This window comes from Hordeum vulgare, chromosome 3H (genome assembly GCF_904849725.1).
Source record: "Hordeum vulgare subsp. vulgare chromosome 3H, MorexV3_pseudomolecules_assembly, whole genome shotgun sequence".
Lineage (NCBI taxonomy): Eukaryota > Viridiplantae > Streptophyta > Magnoliopsida > Poales > Poaceae > Hordeum > Hordeum vulgare.
Window position 1 is genome coordinate 1,940,865 of NC_058520.1, and position 20,939 is coordinate 1,961,803.

The following is a 20,939-nucleotide window of genomic DNA, read 5'->3' on the forward strand; positions in this document are numbered from 1 at the left end:
TTGAACAGAAAGCCCGTTCGTTGTGTCAACAAAACAGAGTTCACCTCCTAGACGTGCTCGCATTTACCTTTCCAGCGATACCCGTTCCATGGGAGAAATGTTCAAGTCAACTATGAGGCGACTTTGATGACTTTATGCATCTCAAGATGTGATATCAGCTCATAGGGATAGAGTAATGTGGGCATTTGCGATTGTACCATGTTAAAAAAAAGATACAATGTGATTCACTCATTTAAGTTTTTCTACAAAATAAAATTATGCAAGTTCTTCGCACCACTATGATGTTCAGATGGTCTTGAGTATGAGTTCACTTGTCCAGTGACTGGCTAGGAAAGAACAACATGCCATAGCCCAAAAATCAAACCTAGGTTCTAGCTTCTTACAGCGGCTCCAAAATCATTATAGGATGTAAATTGGTACAAAACCAGGCAGTAATAAGATAACTCAACTAATCAAATTGACATGAACAACAGACGGCGCCACCAAAAGGATGCATTTCATTCAGGACAGTAACAAGATTCCAATGCATTTCATTCAGGACAGTAACAAGATTCCAATCCACGCACGTGCTATATTGGTGCCAGAATGTAACTTTTGTGCATTCTTCAATGAAAAAAGATATGTACAGAAAAACATGGGAAGGAACTCTTAGCAGCATTCAGAGAACAAAAGCATCACAACCAATATTCTCCCAGACCATATCAGCTACATCGACCAAAGCTACATAGAATCGAGTGTCCGCCAATCATCTAAAAGAGGCAGCAATTACAACACCTATCGATAAAGCTACAAGGAATCAGCCAGGTCGTCGGCTTCGGCTTCACCAAACCCGTAGGAGCTGAAGTGCTTCACTCTGAACTTCCACTCGCCCTTGGCGCCATCAAACGAGATAAACTCCACTCCCTGTTCCTCAGCCTTCTTCACCAGCATATCCTTGAACTTGTCAAACCTCGGACCTTGCGTGTACTGCTCGTCCGTCTTCCTATTCATGCACTTGATGTTCAGGAGGGTCACCAAAGCAGCTTTGTTCAGGCCCTCACCAACTGGGGGCTTCTTCCTATCGTCCTTGTACACAATCACTTCACGGTTACTGGATTCCACAATTGACTCCAGATCAAGGCCCCTCACATCAGTTTCTGCCAAGAATTTGATGCTGCCATAGCCTTCATGCCCAACAATGAAGTCTACAACGTGACTACAGTAGCCTGGCTCGGCACGTTCTTTGGCAGCAAGCTCCTCTAGACTGGGCTCCGTGAAGTAATCTGCCTAGGAGAGCTTAGGCACCATCTTCTCAACGGTAGCACCATTCACAGGCCGTGTCACGGCCCCAGGCTCGCTTGATGCACGATGGTTATCAATGTGGATGCCATTGTCCACTATACCAGACCGAGTTGGTGTCATGGCAGCCTTATTGTGCTCCCTCCCAACAAAAGCATCTGTACAGTTCCTCAAATCAGAAACAAGCGACAAACGATTTTGCAAATCTAGGGGAGAAAGAATACAGACAGTTCCAAATAAATACCTTTATGTTTGCCATTATCAGTTGAATCCCTTGGAATTGATTGTTGGCCAACCGTACTACGTGAAGGCCACTGGTCTGTTGGACGGATTATCAGACTTCTTGGGTTCTCTCTAGGGATGAAAAAGGCATCTGCTTTTGGTGTTGCACGGGATTCTTCATCATCAGCAAAGAATGGAACCTAAAGGAACAAAAAACAGAACCGCACAATTATTTCTCAAACGGCTTCATAAAACTCCAATAAAAGAAGAAATGTAAAGTAAATAACAGTCCTAACCTTGCCATCAGATGTTGCATTATATTTTCGTGGCAGCAGATTTATCCTCCTTTGTGATAAATGCCTAGGAACCACCATGGATAATGTTCTGCTCGGAAGGGGCTTCTCAGCAACCTGCAGGGCAGTAAATGTTTTGTCAAGCAAATCTCCTTCCTCGTGGCTCTAGATACCCTCAGTAGCACAAACTGCTGATAAATATACCCACCTTGCTTATCTCTACTATCAGTCCACTCTATAGAAACTACTGCAAATACTTAAAGATGGTACAAAAAATACTAACCGGCAAACTTGATATCCCATATTGGATAGAAGGTGAGGATCCACCATTCCCAATGGACATCTGAGGCATTGATGCTTTGATGGAAGTGTCCCAAAGGGATTTGAAACAAGAGTCGGCTGCATTACCATATTGGACTGGTCCGTCATCTCCGAGCTCTGGTTCGCGCTCTCCTGGATCTTGGACCAGCTGCCCAAGTGGTCGCCGGTGACCCGGGAGACGTACCTGGACCGCCGTCGACCGCAACAGCTGCTACGTCTCCGACGACGGCGCATCCATGCTCTGCTTCGACACCCTCTCCGAGACAGCCGAGCCCATCGCCTCCTCGCCCGTCGCCGGCGAGAAGCCCCCTCCTGAAGACCGCAATGGATAAGCCGGGGAAGGGAACGAAAGCCTTTTTTTTCTAACTTAAAAACGTACTGCGGGTTAATTATCAGAAAAGCGAGGGGTGTTTTTGCAAAATTACAGCGACGTACGGCAGAAGCGCTGCGCGTTTTATTATTAGGGGAGATTTCAAAGTTAATCTACACCATAATAACTCGGTCCCATCAGATGAACGGCTCGTAAATTCTGATTAACGTGGTAATTTATTGAAAGTCTCTAATTAGTATAAGTATAGATTCCTCCCAAGATACTGCAAAACAAATATTATTTGGATCATATGCACAATCATTGAAGATATATAGTTAAAATGGTTCAAGCTTCTATTATGCCAGCAATATTTTGGCAGGCGAGCTCTGTTATGTTTGGTTTTACGGGTTTGTACACGTTCCCCTAAAAACATATCACTCTAAGTATAGTTTCTTTGAGTTAATAGGCATCACTCCTCTCAGTTGCTCAAAAATATATTCTCAACTTTGTCTTTCAATCATGGTGTATGTTACCCTCATGACAAATATAATATGTTGTGTTGAAAGGATTACCTCCCTAGGCGGACAGCTTCTCCAAGGAAGAATGATGAGCACAAAATAGTGAAAACCAAGGCCAATGGACTCCACACCGGCCCTCTCATCTCTGCACACCACGCCTGTAGGTACATTAACGCACCAGTCCCCAAGAAGGTCTGTAACAATTAATCGAGTGATGTGTGAGTGAGTTGTGCACGTCAGCCTCATCAATTTTAAATCTTAGATTAAAACAGTTTGAGCACCAGAATTTGCTTTTGGAGGCCGAGCTCCATGGAGGCCTTTAAATTTCATGAAAGTTTATATTTTAATGTTTTAAAAAAATCTGGAAAAATATATATAGATAGATGAAGGTATAAAACACAAGTGTGTAAATTTTCAGATCTAATAAGTTGAAATGAGGGCTATGCAAAAAAGAAAAATCTAAAGCTTTTTAACTCATGATACTATTCATCTTTTCAGACCATGAATTTGTCTTTTTTGTACATGTCGCGTCTCAAAGTATTTTGGCCTGAAATTTTACACACACACGGATCACACATTTATTTAGTTGTACAATTATTTTTCAGATTTTTGGAAATCAAAGTTTTCGAATTTTGATTTTATTTTTCAAAAATTTCGGCCTCCACCGCTCCCGGATGCCAAAACGCCATTCTCGATGAACACTTAGATTAAATTTACTCAACTATCTTTATGTATGCACCAAGAGGAATAAAAAATGAAGGAACTAACCGAGTAGATTACTGCAAAGAGGCCAATGTCTAGCCCAAGTTTCCATTTGGTGAAGTCCCTCTCAAACACCACTGCCACGACGAAGGACTGAAGCGCACCAAACAGGCATTGCAGTGCCGTGGTCATAAGCTTGTTTGGATATTCTTTAAGTAATGGAACCTACGCGCATCCATTACACGTGCATCTACATAAGATCGTATGCAAATAAATAAACAAGCAAACCCTAATTAACATTCAGGCATATGTGTTTTTATATTGGTCTGAACCTGGAGGACGATCCAGAGAGACAAGGTTGCACATGCGACGATGAGAAGGAAGGTTCCTTTGATCCACTCGGAGCCACTGCTCGCACTGTGCGGCTTGTGCGCGAAGACCGGGTTGTGAGCGAGGGGGCGTATGGAAGGGCCGGCGTAGAAGGCGATGACGAGCACTCCGGCGAGGCAAAGCGTGACTCCAGCGAGCTTGCCCATTCCGGAACGGCTCTGGAGCTTAACTGACTCCGTCCGCAGCAGCAGCGCCAGCAGGAAGGTGACGACGGGCATGGAGTTTGTGGCGGCAGACCCCACAGTCGCCGACGTCCTCTTCAGACTCATGTTGTACACGTTCAAGGTGAAGGTGTTCCTACAATGCGTGCATGAACATATAAAGCAAAAGAAAAATCCAAGATTTGTATTAGGTTTAGTCAAGCGTTGCCTGACGCAACCAAATTTCCAAGCAGGAAAAATTCTTAAAATCTTCAAAATGCCCAATATTCTAGCGAGTATCTTGAGCCCACTTGGCATGAACCCGTTGCCATATGCCCTACACCAAACTCCGGCGGAGTTTTTCTAATCCAGCCCCCGTCCAGACGCATTTTTAGAAGTAAAACGAATAGTAGATTGCCGAGTAGCAAACATATATGTACCCGAGCAAGGCGTATATGAAGAGCTTGAAGAGCAGCCGGCATGACATTGCTGGCGCCGGTGGTGTTGCCGTGGTTGATCTGCTCCGGCGGCAGGTGCAGTCGATAAGCGCGATTGGGAGAAGGAGTGCGGTGGCGGCCGCAAGGCGGTAGAAGATAAAGACATAGGTGTTGATGCCGCTGTCGAAGGCCGCCTTAGAGACGACGAAGAGGGCCGTGTAGATGGCCTGGATTGCCACAGCCACCACGTACGGCTTCTTGCCCCCGTCGGCCATGGTGCCTGCCAACGTCGCCGGCGATGTCAGTGTGGTAATGCCGGCGAGTGCTTTAATGGGGTGTAATGTGTGTATGTGTGGGGTGTGTGTCGTTTCACTTGCAGAAGATCTCTCTTCTGTGTTTGGAAGCCAGAGTCGAGGTAGCTTATATATATGGAGTCACGTGAGCAGTGTCTCTCGCTGAACTTCACTGGGACCGACATCGATGAGGTCGGCACAGCAGCATCCCTGCAACATGGAAAAAGAAGCGCAAGCGGCTACACGAGAGGTCAAACTCTCACCAGTATGGAGAAAGAAAAACATTGGCCACGATGTTTTATACACCTCGTGGGGCAATCATTTAGGGTTGGCTCAAATATTGATTGATGGTTCTGTTTTCCTGGGCATATAACAATAATGTCGGCAAGATTTGAGAGCAAGATATTGGTAATACACTCTTGTTGAATTGACCCAACTGTTAGAGTTAACCTTGTTGTACTTGGTTATCACATTTACTTAATTAGGATGTGCACGGCCAGTTAGTCATGTCAAGTTCAATGCGTCGGATAACACCGTGTGTGGCACTAAATTATGGATGTGACTGTGCATTAGTAGTCAGTATGCATGGATACATTAGTTAGCTAGCTATGGAGCCGGAGCAGCCAAGTCGCGTGGCAGTTTAGAGTGGAGAAAGAATAGGAAGCAATTAGTTGAGGCTTGCTCCTATATATGCGTATCCAAAGAGTCTGCAAACTTGGTTGTTACTCAACTGTACGTGTGTAGTTAGCGTGTGAAGTACTAATCGAATCAGACAGATGTGGGCTTGACCATGCATGTGTATGTGGGTGGGTTAGTGGCTGCGTGTAGCCTATGTGAGTCTCAAAGTGTCTTTGCTACTATCTTTACCACACTATCTTTACCACACTTGTGTCTTAAAAGAGAGAAGGGACTTTGCTACTATCTTTACCACACTTGTGTCTCAAAGTGGCACCATTTTTCTCATATAGAGAGTCTCATGATATATCATTTTCATATGCTAGTGGAATCATATTATCATTGTTATAAACTTGGCTTGCATATTACGATGACGGGCTTCCTCAAATGCCCGAGGTCTTCATGAGAAAGAAAGTTGGATGCACACATCACTTAACTTCATTTGAGCTTTTATACACTTATACTAGTGGATCATTTGCATGGCAATCCCTACTCTTTGCATTGACATATACCTATGGGCATCTCCATACCCATTGGCATGCCTAGTTGATGTGAGACTATTGACGTCCCTCGCGGGTGCATTGGCTTCCCTCCAAGATTAAAGGTTGATGTAGCACAGCGACGACAAGTATTTCCTTAAGTTAAAGAAACCAAGGTATCAATCCCGTAGGAAGATCCACAAGACTATGTAAGTAGCACCTTCACACAAATAGAAAATCCCCACAACCCAACGCATGAAGGGGTTGTCAATCTCTCGTGGGTAAAGTAAGGATAGATTGATAGATGCAAATAAGAGTGATAGGAAATAGAACACAACAAGGTATTTTTGGGATTTTTGATAATATAGATCTGAAAACAAAAGAGCAAATAAAGTAGAAAAGGAAATAGAAAAGTAGAGATTGCAAATAGATGATGTGAAGTAGACCCGGGGCCCGTAGGTTTCATTAATGGCTTCTCTTGAGAAAATAGCAAACAGTGCGTAGACACATTACAGTGGGTAGGCAAGTAGTTGATAGAAGAGCAAATAATTATGACGATATTCATGACAATGATCATGTATATAGGCATCACGTTCAAAATAAGTAGACTGACTTGTGCCTGCATCTACTTCTGTTACTCCACACATCAACCGCTATCCAGCATGCATCTAGTGTATTGAGTTCATGGAGAAACGGACTAATGCCTTAAGAACGATGGCATGATGTAGATAAGATCTATTCATGTAGGAATAGACCCTCATTGTTTTATCCTTAATGGCAACGATATATGCGTGTCATGTCTCTTTTGTCACTGAGATTAAGCACCGCACAAAGCACCTCTTCCCATTGCAAGATAAAAGATCAAGTTGGCCAGACAAAAAACAAATCAGAGAAGGAATATGAGTCTATAATAATAAAGCATGAATATATTTTTCATAGATCTCATCATAAACTCACAATTCATCAGATCCCAACAAATACACCGCAAAATAAAGAGTTACATCATATGGATCTCCAATAGACCATCATATTGAGAAACAAAACAAGACACAAAGCCATCTAGCTATTGCCTACGGACCCGCAGGTCTGATATGAACTACTCATGCATCATGGGAGGAACACCAATGAACGTGGTGAACCCCTCCGTGATCGTGTTCTTCTATGAAAAAGGCTCTAGATTGGTTTTTCCTGGCTCTGGAACTTGAGACGGCTAAAACGATTTTTCATCGACTCATCTAGGGTTTCTGAAATATTGGGGTATCTATAGAGCTCAGAGGCGGTGGAGAAGCTTCCCAAGGGCCCCACTAGATACCAAGCTGCGCTAGAGGCCTCTAGCACACCATGGTATCTAATGGCCCCCCTGGGCCTTGGCTCCTGCTCAATCTTGGCCCCCAAGTTTCCTTCTAGTCCAAAAAATTCTATGTGAAGTTTCGTGACAATTGGACTTCATCTAATATGGATTTCCTGTGTAGGAAAAAAACAACAACTGTCACTAGGCACTATGTCAATAGGTTAGTCCCAAAAAATGATACAAATTTGCTATAAAATGATTATAAATCATCCAAGAATGATAACATAATAACATAGAACAATCAGAAATTATAGATACGTTGGAGAAGTATCAACATCCCCAAGCTTAATTCCTGCTCATGCTCGAGTAGGTAAATGATAAAAACAGATTTTCTTTTTATTGTGGAATTCTGCCTAACATGTTCATCATATTCTTTTTCTTTCAACTTGGACATATGGACTTGTAGATGATGCAAAGCAATAGTCTATAATTTGACATGAAGATTTCAATACTCAAGCATATCAACAAGCAACTAAGTATTTTAAAATATCAACAATAAAGAACGTTATCCCTAGCCCATCATGCTCTATCATTGATCCATTCATGCAACACACTCAAATATTAACTACATCCAATGCTCAATTTGTGAAAATAGTGTTCCTTAGTTGGGGCTTTATAAGAGAAGATGGAGATTCAAATAAAAAAAATAAAAAATTGCATAAAGTAAATAGATAGGTCCTCCACAGAGGGAAGTAGGGATTTGTAGAGATTCCATAGGTCAAAGTGAAAAACTTGAGATAATCTTATTACGGTGGCATGCTTTTAGTGTCAATGAGGACGACTAAGAGTTTCCAATATCCTACATGGTAAACAAATTATAGGCAGTTCCCAAACTGAAAATAAATATATCCCTTTTCCACCATTCTTTCACATTCCACGGCTAGCCACATCCACGGGTGCCGTCCATACCAACACTTTCCAAGGAAGTTATTATTTGACAACATAAGATAATTGTTTTTTGCATTTTGGGACTGGGCATCCCTATTACTGCCATACTCTCATGCAATGACAAGGAATACCCTATTTAACATGGAAGATATCGACCACCCCTCGCCCCTAGCTAGAGAACACTATTGTCCTATGGTACACTCACTAATATATTCATAAAACTTATAATCTCTTCGATGTTATTATTTGTATTTTATTTTATTTTGCATGTTACAATTCTCTACAATTATCTACATACCTCATTTGCATGGAAATAACAATATCAGGGGATTGACAGGCCTCTTGGCCACATTGGGTGCAAGTTATTTGCTTTTTTGTGTGCAACCATTGAAGATGGTTGAGGATTGATATTCCTATTGGTTAGATAAACCTTAGTTTCTTAATCTAGGGAAATACTTACCCGCGTTGTGTTGTGATAACCCGTTCCTCTTCATGAAAAATCCAACGAAGAATACAAGTATCACCAAGTAGCAAGGCTCATGAGGCCTTAGCACGGTGCAAAAAGGGATACCTTGGGGGCCTAGCATGAAACACTAGGAGTGTTGTCATTTTTGGATACTCCAAGGCTTCCGGCGTTTCAAGAAATGCCACGATATTCGACGTTGCTTGTCGACATCCGAGAGCACTCCTCCTCGATCACATACTTTGGGAGGCTCTCTCCCCAAGTTGTGGCTCACGCTTGCATATATAAATATAAATGCAGGGGCAATTATAGGTTGCCTCGTTTCTGTTGTACGACTAGTTTATCTGTCGCGTTTAGTTCATGTAGAGTTGTAGACGTTGACGTCGATAGGTGATGAGTGATAATTTTACACTCATTACAAACTCGTTTAAACTGAGATATTTCATTAAAAGAGAGATATTCCCTCCGATATTGTCACTAATGACTATTGATTGCAAAGGATTTGACAAATCCTCTTTATAATGTTTTTCCACAGGAATTGGGCTAAAAGGGAAGAAAACAAAAGGGAGAATGGAAATGAAGGAAAATGGAGGAAGAATCAATCACCAGGAGGCGCCAGAGGCCATCCAGAGTAAAATATGGCGTTATATGCGAGGGCACGTGCTCGCATGAGCAGTTGTTAGGCAGGTGTCCACCTGAATAACTTTTATAAAGGGGACTGTGCCGAAATGTCAAGAAAACAGTGTTGAGCATAGCCAGAACCTCTTCATCATCCAAAAACCCTAGCCGCCACCATTTTTATCTTCATAGGCATCTCCACCACTATAGTGCTCTCTCATTTAGTTCATACTTGTAATCGTGCATCATGCAAGTCACCCATTATAAGACATATTTGAATCAATCCATCCCAAGATGTGTTATTCAATGATTTCTTCTCGCGATACGATCTCCATGTGTGAGTAGTTCGGTAAGGTATGGGGTGAGGCATGTGTTGGAATTATGCCCTAGAGGCAATAATAAATATAGTTATTATTATAATTCCTGTATCAAGATAATCGTTTATTATCCATGCTATAATTGTATTGAATGAAGACTCATTTACATGTGTGGATACATAGACAAAACACCGTCCCTAGCAAGCCTCTAGTTGGCTAGCCAGTTGATCAAAGATAGTCAGTGTCTTCTGATTATGAACAAAGTGTTGTTGCTTGATAACTGGATCACGTCATTAGGAGAATCACGTGATGGACTAGACCCAAACTAATAGACGTAGCATGTTGATCGTGTCATTTTGTTGCTACTGTTTTCTGCGTGTCAAGTATTTATTCCTATGACCATGAGATCATATAACTCACTGACACCGGAGGAATGCTTTGTGTGTATCAAACGTCGCAACGTAACTGGGTGACTATAAAGATGCTCTACAGGTATTTCCGAAGGTGTTAGTTGAGTTAGTATGGATCAAGACTGGGATTTGTCACTCCGTGTGACGGAGAGGTATCTCGGGGCCCACTCGGTAATACAACATCACACACAAGCCTTGCAAGAAATGTAACTTAGTGTAAGTTGCGGGATCTTGTATTAGGAACGAGTAAAAAGACTTGCCGATGAACGAGATTGAAATAGGTATGCAGATACTGACGATCGAATCTCGGGCAAGTAACATACCGAAGGACAAAGGGAATGACATACGGCATTATATGAATCCTTGTCAGTGAGGTTCAAACGATAAGATCTTCGTAGAATATGTAGGATCCAATATGGGCATCCAGGTCCCGCTATTGAATATTGACCGAGGAGTCTCTCGGGTCATGTCTACATAGTTCTCGAACCCGCAGGGTCTGCACACTTAAGGTTCGACGTTGTTTTATGCGTATTTGAGTTATATGGTTGGTTACCGAATGTTGTTCGGAGTCCCAGATGAGATCACGGACGTCACGAGGGTTTCCGGAATGGTCCGGAAACGAAGATTGATATATAGGATGACCTCATTTGATTACCGTAAGGTTTTCGGAGTTACCGGGAATGTACCGGGAAAGACGAATGGGTTCCGGGAGTTCACAGGGGGGGGGGCAACCCACCCCGGGGAAGCCCATAGGCCATGAGGGTGGCGCATCAGCCCTTAGTGGGAAGGTGGGACAGCCCAAAAGGGCCCTATGCGCCATAGAAAGAAAAATCAAAGAGAAAGAAAAAAAAAAGGGGAGGTGGGAAGGGAAGGAAGGACTCCCACCCACCAAACCAAGTCCAACTCGGTTTGGGGGGGGGGGGGGGAGCCTTCCCCCTTGGACTCGGCCGACCCCCTTCGGGCTCCTTGAGCCCCAAGGCAAGGTCTCCTCCCTCCCACCTATATATACGGAGGTTTTGGGGCTGATTTGAGACGACTTTAACACGGCAGCCCGACCGCATCTTTAAAAAGACTTATATTTAGAAACAGAGTGAGTATATATCTGCGTCAATCACAGAAAGAAATGACCTCAAGAGGTTACTGCCTCATTTTTCTTTTATTTTTTTCACATTTTTATTTCTTTCTACAGCCAGGTTGACATTTGTTTACACTTCAAAATATTCCATACATATATATTACAATGAAACTTACATAGTGTACGGAAAAAATGCTAATCATGCATTTGAAAAAAAATGCTAAATGTGTATATAAAAATGTTGATCATGTATATAATAATATAAACATAAAATAAACTATGTGTGTCTAAAAAGATGATAGCATATTTAAAAAAAATTATTTGAGATTTTGCAAAAATAATAATCAAGATTTGAAATAATTTAAGTAAGTATTGGGAAAATGTTTACTATGTATTTAAAAATGTTAATCATGCATTTGACAAATGATAAATATGTATAGAAATATTTTGACCATGTATTCAGAAAGTGTTAAAATTGCATTTGAAAAATGTTAACTGCATATAATAAAACAAAATCACCATGTGTTAAAATGTAATAAACTTGTATTTAGAAAATGTTAAATAAGTTCAAAAAAATGTTCGTCATGTGTTAAAAAATGTGAAACTTGTATTCGAAACATGTTGAATGTGTATACAATAAATGTTAAACTTTTATTTGCAGACTGTTAATCAACCATTTGAAAAGAATGTAAAATTTGTATCAAAACTTTTTAGATCGTGTACTTGAATTTTTTAATCTGGTATTCAAAGATTGTTAATCAAGAATATGAAAAGATCTTATTCAAGAATTTGAGACAATATTAAATGTGTATAAAAATATGTTGACCATCTATTAAAAAAATTAACCTGCGACTTGAAAAAGGTTAATAAAGTATATAATAAATGTTAAACACTTATTAGAAAAAATGTATTAGATATATACCAAAAATGTGTATAACGAATAATGAAACTTGAGAGAAAACAAAGAAAATTGATAAAAACAAGAAAGAGAGAAACAAATAAAAAGAAAAGGAAAGGAAAAAGTAGCAAACTAGTGAAAACCGAGGGAGAGATAAAGAATACCATAGAAAAGCAACAAAAATGAAAGAAAAGAAAAAACACTCAAAGAAACGAGAGAAACAGGAGAAAAATCGGTGAAAAAGTAAGAATAAAAGAACCAAGAAAACCAGTGAAAACCCTACTCAATTTCGTCCAGTAGAGGCACACCCTACTATTTCACCACCAATTGGATATGAGTTCAGTGGGTAGGAACGACGCCAATCATCTAGGATACCAGGGATAAAATCCCCGTGAGAACATTTTTTCTTCTAATATGTTTCTTAAGTGCCCGTGATACGTACATTTCATAACATGTTTTCCTACTATCATTTATAAGCAATATTCCTTGTTATGACATCATTTTAATTCCTTTTCTCTATTAAAATGCAAGATAATCAAAAGAGGAAGATTACCGACAGCTGAAATTCTGACCTGAAAAATCTACACAATATAGCAATTCTCCAGAGCTCAACATGACGTGTTTTTTTTATATGACCTATTTTGGAATATAAGAAAAATACTAGGAGGTAGAAGTATCGTGGAGAATTATTGGTCCCATTGATGCCGATCTTCTCCTATATAAAGCCATTTACCCTGAAAAATCGTTTAGATTATTTAGAACATGTGCACAAGACGTATGGGATATGATCAATATGCATCATCATTTTCCATGGTTTTGAAGATGTAATATGCTCAACCATAGCAGTGTTCGAATAGTTGATGTTGTCCCCCAATCCACAGTAGCCAAACTGGTATGTACCCCATGTGGCTACGTTTTGTAAACGGGCCCTAGCAGAAAACGGCCCAAAACTACTTGGCACCACAACGAAAGTGCAACGTGCGCCCAAAAAACCAGGTCATATAGCACGTGCGCGAGCGAAATTAGCGCTCCAACAGCCGTGTAATAATACCGCGCGTGGTAAAAACACACCAGCGTGTTGGGAAAAACTGCATCGTGCACAATATATTTGGTGCGTCCGCTCGAGCGTGCTGGACTAAACTAATCACGAGCGCGAACATCCAACCGCCACTGACCGCTCTGCCGCGTCCGCCTTCGCCGACTCCACGCCTCCGCCGGCGATGGACGGCCGCACTGGCATCCCCTCGACCTCTCCCTACGCCCGCGACCCATCGGACACCGCTGACACCGCAAACCCTTGTGCGGGGTTGACCTCCATTTTCGCCGCTTGCAGAGCACTGATTCTAAGCATCGGTGTCGCGCGGAGCCTTTTCATGGCGCCCCAGACGAACTCTCGGGGTGGCTTCGTGCCGACGGCAACCTTGAATTCACGGAGCTCCGTCATGAAGGAGTGTTGGCGCCGACGGGCCAAAAGAAGAAGAAAGTGGTAGGGAGAAAGAAATCGACAGTGCCCCTAGCCCCATCTCCACTGCCGCCGCAAGAAGTGCCCAAGGAGTTGCAGTTTTGTGCGCGGCGTTTGATGCCCAAATGGTGCTTGATGAGATGCCCGCAAGGTAAGATTTTTTTTCTTTTTTGTTGTTGCTAGAAATGTGTACATATGAATAGCTTGATATAGTTTTATTTATCATACTTTGTAGCGAATACTTCAATGATGATGCATATTTGTCAACTATGGGTGTTGACTCCAACAACACTTATTGGTCTCAAACCAGCGAAGTGCATCAGGATAATCATGAATATGACGTGGATGAGGATGGTGGGGGTATGGTTGATGCACCGAGAGGAAGGGCGTGCAACTACAATGTGGACGAAGACATCTTGCTATGCAAGACAAGGTTGAATGTGTCTATGGATGCCACCGTTTGGGGTGATCAAACTGGATATACGTATTTTGATGAAATAGGATGAATGGGTATTTTGATGCAAAAAAATAGCAAAGTGGGATTGAGCGCACCAATAGACCTCTTCATTCCCAGTGGTCGATGGTCAACAAAGATTGCCAAAGTGGGCGGTGGCAGTGTCGTCCATTGACAACATAAACCCAAGTGGCACCAATGATAGAGATAGGGTAAGTGCCATTTATTTATGTTCCATGTTCATGCTTCATATTTTGTGTTTCAAGTGGTAACATGTTTCTTTTGTAGCACAATATTGCACAAAGCTTGTTTTGGGGAGAAGAAAAGAGGACCAAGAAAGGCAAGGTCAAGAGAGGGGGGTCATTTGTGTTGCCCCATTGATGTGATGGATGATGAGAAATGGAAGACATGTAATGATGATGAGGAGACGAAGAAAGGCAATGTTGATGCGGTGGTATTAGGTGATGAGGAGGAGGAGACATCAAGTGATGGCGCCAAGTGGAGCCCTATACCAAGCTCGGTTGCCTGCTCCAAGCAAAAAATACCAAGTGGAGTTGCAAAAGAAAAGAACAAGAAAGGAGGAGATGATGACATACTGAATTGTATGGAGGCTATTGTGATGGCAAGAAAGGAAGCAAATGGGAAGAGGTTGGCGGCCGATGAGAGGAGGGTGGCGGACGAGGAGAAAAATATGGCATTGGAGGAGAAAAAATTGGCCATGATGGAGCAAGCTAGAGTGTTAGAATATGAGAAGCACCCCTTCTTCTAAATTTGATAATAAGCAAAAGAAGTACATCAACCTTTACCGTGATCAACTCTTGGTCCAAAAAAATGATGGGCATGGGATGCATGGAATCTACCACAGAAGGCTTCAGAGGCATGGGAGCTACCATGAAAGGCTTCAGAGGCGTCGGAGTTACCATGGAAGGCTTCGGAGACATGAGAGCCACCATGGGAGGCTTCAGTGCTACCCTGGATGGCTTGGACAGCATGGACGACATGGGAGGCATGGCCGGCATAAGATGCATGGGAGCACATACAAGAAACTTGAATGGCATGGGAGGCATGGGAGCACCTACATGAGGCATTGGAGGAACGAGCAGCATGGGAGGTTTGAGAGCTACCATGAAATGCATGAATTTTGCTTCTTTTATGGAAGGCATGGGAGCACCTACACGAGGCATTGGAGGCACGAGCGGCATGGAGGTTTGAGAGCTATCATGAAAGGCATGAGTTTTGGGTCTCTCACGGAAGACATGGAAACACCTCGCATGATGCCTCACATGCCTCACATGCCTCTGAAGATAATGCAAACACAGTTCGAGATTCCAATGACATGGAGGTGCTTGAAGATGATGAAGAAGAGGAAACAGAGGAGGAGGATGGGAAGGATGAAGAGGAGGAAGAAGAGAAGTAGGCCTCACCGCGCGCGGGGCAGGTCGTGGTGAGCAATTTTTAACATTTAAAAAATTGAGTGAAATCATTTAAATTATTTGATGAGTCTACTTGCATTGCATATGCACTCCGACGTGGTGTGACCTGCCTTTTTGGTTCCTCTCTCCACTGCATCCAGAGTGTCCGCGCACTGACTTGTGGCCGGCCCCCGTGGCCCGTGCTCATTGACACGAGCGGTTCCTTCCTCTCATGACCATCGTCCTCAGTGTTAAATATCTATGTATAGGTTGGTAGTTAGGAGATTCTCTCTGTTTATGTTTATCTTTCTATCTCCTAAAACCCTCCTGTAATATCTCCTGGTGGTTAGCCTCGACGCTGCTATCTCTATGTACCGATCCCCTCTAATCAATATATATACCGCGGGTCTCCGTGTATGGAGATTGAGACGCTTCCACAATTTCCACATGGTATACAGAGCAGGCCTCTTCCACGACATCTAGCTCATCTTCCTCCATCTGCTTCCCTCCCAAACCCACCACGCCGCAACCATGTCCTCCTCCTCCGCACTCCCCTCCTCTGGCCTCAACTACAACACCTCAGAACCCCTTAGCCGGACGAACTATGTTCTCTGGCGAGCCCAAGCGCGATCCCAGATATTGGGCGCCGGCTTGTTTCGCTACATAGATCGAACTATAGAGGAGCCTCCAAAAACAGTCATCGGTAAAGATAAAGATGGCAAAGAACAGGTAGTTCCCAATCCTGCTCATAATCCCTGGCTAATTCAAGATCAGCAAATCGTAGCATATCTTCTCCGAAACCTGTCCAAGGAAGTCCTTGTTCAAGTAGCCTGGAGACAGCATCCCCTCCGGGATCCTCGCGCCAGGAGACAGCATCCCCTCCGGGATCTGGGTGGACAGGGCGGACATCACGTGGTCGCGCCTCGGGCCCCGAGCGCCTCGAGCACGCGCATGGTCGCGACAGCGACGTTGTCGTCCCGCATCAACCACTTGACGACGCGTGCCGGGCGGTTACTCGCGCGGCTGGGCCGCACTCGCCTGATTGGCCCGCGCCAGATTCATCGGGGCCCTCCACCGCCAACCGGCTGCATGCGCCTGGCTCGCCCGGACCCGCCGCCTCGCCTCGATCGCTGTCGCCAGCAGGAGCGACAGAATCATCCTCGGGATCCGATTCACCAGCACCTGATGCAAATCGTGGATCTCCTGTGGCTCAACCTCCTGAGGTCACACCTGTGGCGCCGCGCACAAGGCTACAGAAGGGAGTTACTACTCGCTTAAACTACAAAAAGTTCTCTAAAATTGGTATGTCTTGCACAACTGGTGAGCCTAACAGTTTAATGACAGCAGTTGATGATCCGAGGTGGAAGGCAGCCATGGAAGATGAAATCATGGCATTGCGCAAGAACAAAACATGGCACCTAGTGCCCCCACGACCAGCCAGAAATCTGATTGACTGTAAGTGGGTCTATAGAATCAAGAAAAAATCTGATGGTACCATACACAGATACAAGGCAATACTTGTAGCAAAGGGATTCAAGCAAAGGTATGGTATAAATTATGAAGATACATTTAGTCCTGTTGTTAAAGCTGCAACAATCCGTCTTGTGTTATCAATAGCCGTGTCCAGGGGATGGAGCCTGAGACAGCTAGATGTCCAGAACGCGTTTCTCCATGGTGTTCTGGAAGAGGAAGTTTACATGAAACAATCTCCTGGTTTTGAGGATAAGAGTGCACCATCATATGTCTGCAAACTTGATGAAGCCTTGTATGGTTTGAAACAGGCGCCCAGAACATGGTATTCACGGTGAAGTATGAAACTCCAGTCTCTTGGTTTTGTTCCATCAAAATCTGACACCTCCCTGATCATCTATAACAAGCATAAAACATCCATATTTGTTTTCATATATGTTGATGATATCATTGTCACCAGCTCTTCTGATAAAGTCGTGACAGCATTGCTTAAGGATTTAGGCTCTGAGTTTGCTCTCAAAGATTTGGGAGATCTGCATTTTTTCTTGGGTATTGAAGTCAAGAAACATAGTAATGGTATTCATCTATCCCAAGCAAAGTATGCTTCTGAATTGCTAAGTAGAATTGGTATGCAGAATTGTAAATCCTCACCAACAACCCTGTCTAGTTCAGAACCTTTGTCCTTAACAGAAGGAGAACCCTTGCACCAAGAAGACATCAGTGGTTACAGAAGTCTGGTTGGTGGGCTCCAGTACTTGACTCTTACTCGACCTGATACCTCTTTTGCAGTTAATAAGGTGTGTCAGTATCTTCATGCACCTACCATAGCCCACTGGACAGCTGCAAAACGAATCCTTAGGTATATAAGCAACACTATGCACTTGGGTCTTACACTCAACAAGTCATCTTCCACACTTGTTAGTGCATTCTCAGATGCAGACTGGGCTGGTTGTTTGGACGATAGAAGGTCAACAGGTGGTTTTGCCATTTTTTATGGATCTAACTTAATATCATGGTGTGCACGCAAACAAGCTACTGTTTCCAGGTCAAGTACTGAATCAGAGTATAAAGCACTAGCAAATGCAACAACAGAAGTCATTTGGGTTCAATCCATGCTTAGAGAACTTGGGGTAGTTCAACATCATCCACCATGCTTATGGTGTGATAACCTTGGTGCCACATACTTGTCTGCAAATCCAGTCTTTCATGCCAGGACAAAGCATATTGAGATAGATTTTTATTTTGTAAGGGAACGTGTTGCCAACAAACAGCTTGAAATCAGATTTATACCATCCAAAAATCAGCTTGTCGATGGATTCATCAAAGCTTTGCCAGCTCGAAGCTTTGAAGAGTTTAAACGTAATCTCAACTTGTCATAGTTGTGATTATGGGGGAGTGTTAAATATCTACGTATAGGTTGGTAGTTAGGAGATTCTCTCTGTTTATGTTTATCTTTCTATCTCCTAAAACCCTCCTGTAATATCTCCTGGTGGTTAGCCTCGACGCTGCTATCTCTATGTACCGATCCCCTCTAATCAATATATATACCGCGGGTCTCCATGTATGGAGATTGAGACGCTTCCACAATTTCCACACTCAGCACGGGCCACGGGGGTGTGCTTGCTAGACAATAGGAATTCCTCAAACAAAAAAAAATGCTAGACAATAGGAAACGGAAGCCGTTTATATTAGTTTGGCACCGGTTTAAGTTTTAGGACCACATTGCTTGACTATAGGAAACGGAAGCTGTTTATATTAACCACTCTGGACTAAGTTGTCACCACGTGATATATGTGGTAAGCAACACAAACTTGATACATAATCAAACAGGTTAATCGTGCATGCATGTTGCTGCATCTGGGCCATCAGCCTGGTCAACACATCAAATGTTGAGCACTCCGACATGGTGTGATTGCTCTTTTTCTTTTTGTAGTTCTGTTTTGTAGTTCTTAGAAATAGTATATATAAACACAGACGCTTACATATAAATATTTTTATTTGAAAAGAAGGATATATTGCATGTGAACGATGCATGTATCAATCCTAATTATTAATTATTCATAATGACTAATAAAATAATACATCAGTAAGTCTGAAGCCATCATTTTGACAACACTTTGTCGTTACTCCTATCCCCTTGATGTAGGGGTGCAGAATGCCCGAGAGCCTAATATCAAAAAGTCACCACATCAAAGTCTAATATCTAAAGTCGGATGCCCTAGCCCACCCTCAATACCGGGACTATGTCACACCGGTCTGGGGGACTTTCAGAGGCCGTCACCGCCATCTTCCGCCGATCCATCCCCAGAGGAGGTACTGGCGAACCAACCTTGCCACGTGTGTCATCGACTTCACCATGACGCTAGACAACTCCACTATCCTGCACGTATCCATCCACACGCGCCCGTCGCTAGAACTCCGTAGCACCACGCCGCTAGGATCCATTGTCGGCTTTGCAGTCGATGTAACACCGCTCCTCCTTTGATCCCCTCCAGCCAGCTTTTGTTCCAAAAAGATGCCCCCGGGAGGGAGAACGACACCGAAGGGCCGTCATCATCTGATCCGGTAGACCCAGATCTACAGTTTCGGTTGGAACATCTCGATCACGTTGACGCAACTTGCAACGACGATGCCACAACAGGGCAATGGCATCGGAGAGGTCGTCATCGTCCGCTCTGACCAAAGTCGATGTGATTTTCACTGGAAGTAGCACCACCATGACCTCGCCGCTGACTGGATCCAAGCTCACCCTCACCATATAGACGGACGGTGTCGTCGGAAAGCTGGTTAGGGACCTCATGTTGCCCCCACCCCGTACCTATCATGCGTTGACAGACGACAACAGCCGAACCATGACGGATTTGGTTAGGACACCAGATCCACGGCCACCACCGTCGTCCATTGCATAACGGGGATCCCACCGGAGCGCCTTGCTAGCCATGAGTTCGCCAGCTACTGCCGCACAACCAGGACGCCACCGCGGCTGCCGCACGAGGATCCCGCACGAGGCGCCCCAGCAGCCCCAATGGAGATCCGACGCAACTAACGGACGAGACACACAAAATTGAACGTATTACTTGTCTTGTACATCAAGTGTCTACCCCTCATATATTTGTTATATATCTCATACAAGGATCAGAACACAATTCTATACACATGGTATCAGCCGGTCCTAACTTCCTCTAGCATTTCTACGGTGCGTCTTCCTAGGAGAGATTAATCTTCGGCGGTTCTTAGGTAGGTTACATAATTCTTCAATATTTGAAATTCTAGTATATCTGTTTACTTTACGTACGAAATAGATTCGTTAACCCTCTTATGCCGCGAGAAATCCTCGTAGATGATGGATGCCATTAGACGCATCTTTATCTCTGCAAATTGTAGTACACATAAGGCTTTGAGCCGGTGGCCACCACTGGACGCCATATGCGCATCCCGATGATGGTCGCCCGGTTAGCACCGACACCCACGCGCACGCATGGAGGCAGCTATCTGATCCGTTGAGAGCATCTACAACCGCCAAAGATGCCCCGTATAGGTCCGGGTGGACACCCCAGTCACTAACTAGTTGAATAAACACGACACAAACGGAATCGACATATCGACCCTATGCGCCCGGACTTACGAAAACCCCTCATATTCAGTCCATGTATGGGGCGGATGTGTGAAGGCTCGGAAGCACCCCTGGAGCGTGTGTCGTGTTAGACTGACCAGCGCGGAAACACGCAGAAACCCGTCGGTCCAACGGGCGTTTCCTCCTATGTGCCATGAAATGTTTTGGACGCATTCATGGCGTCGCATGAGGCTGCACCTGCGTGCCGCCCGAGGGCCCTAGATGTGCTATTTCAACTGCACGCCTGCACCCAAGCTCTACGCCGTCCTCATTTCCCTCCTTCCTATCCGCTGCCGTCTCATTCCAAACCACTCGCCGTCTACTGCTAGCCATGTGCGGCGTCGGATCACGTTGTACGCCATGCTCATGTTGGAGCAGCGGCTCGAGCTCCATGAGGAGATCCAGGCTAGCCACAACCCACTTACGTCCAGATTTGTCGAAGCTGGAGGA

At 43.9% G+C, this 20,939-nt stretch overlaps 1 protein-coding gene and 1 pseudogene across 1 annotated transcript; both read right to left on the reverse strand.

The window, feature by feature from the left end:
- Window positions 1–533: 533 nt before the first annotated feature.
- On the reverse strand, window positions 534–1,697 carry LOC123439070 (annotated as a pseudogene).
- A 1,295-nt stretch (window positions 1,698–2,992) lies between these two features.
- Window positions 2,993–4,886, reverse strand: LOC123439099 (WAT1-related protein At5g64700-like). The gene is made up of 4 exons (XM_045115846.1): window positions 4,615–4,886; window positions 3,977–4,331; window positions 3,711–3,869; window positions 2,993–3,136 (listed from the first exon to the last, which is right to left on the reverse strand). Exons 1-4 carry the CDS (start codon window positions 4,884–4,886, stop codon window positions 2,993–2,995), a joined length of 930 nt encoding a protein of 309 aa, XP_044971781.1.
- Between the last annotated feature and the right edge of the window lie 16,053 nt (window positions 4,887–20,939).

Coding starts and splice junctions, on each gene's coding strand:
- LOC123439099 (XM_045115846.1), bottom strand. CDS start 4,886: ATGGCCGACGGGGGCAAGAAGCCGTACGTGGTGGCTGTGGCAATCCAG. Junction 3,870..3,976: donor CTCTCTGGATCGTCCTCCAG/GTTCAGACCAAT, acceptor GGATGCGCGTAG/GTTCCATTACTTAAAGAATA. Junction 3,137..3,710: donor TCTTTGCAGTAATCTACTCG/GTTAGTTCCTTC, acceptor TAATTGTTACAG/ACCTTCTTGGGGACTGGTGC.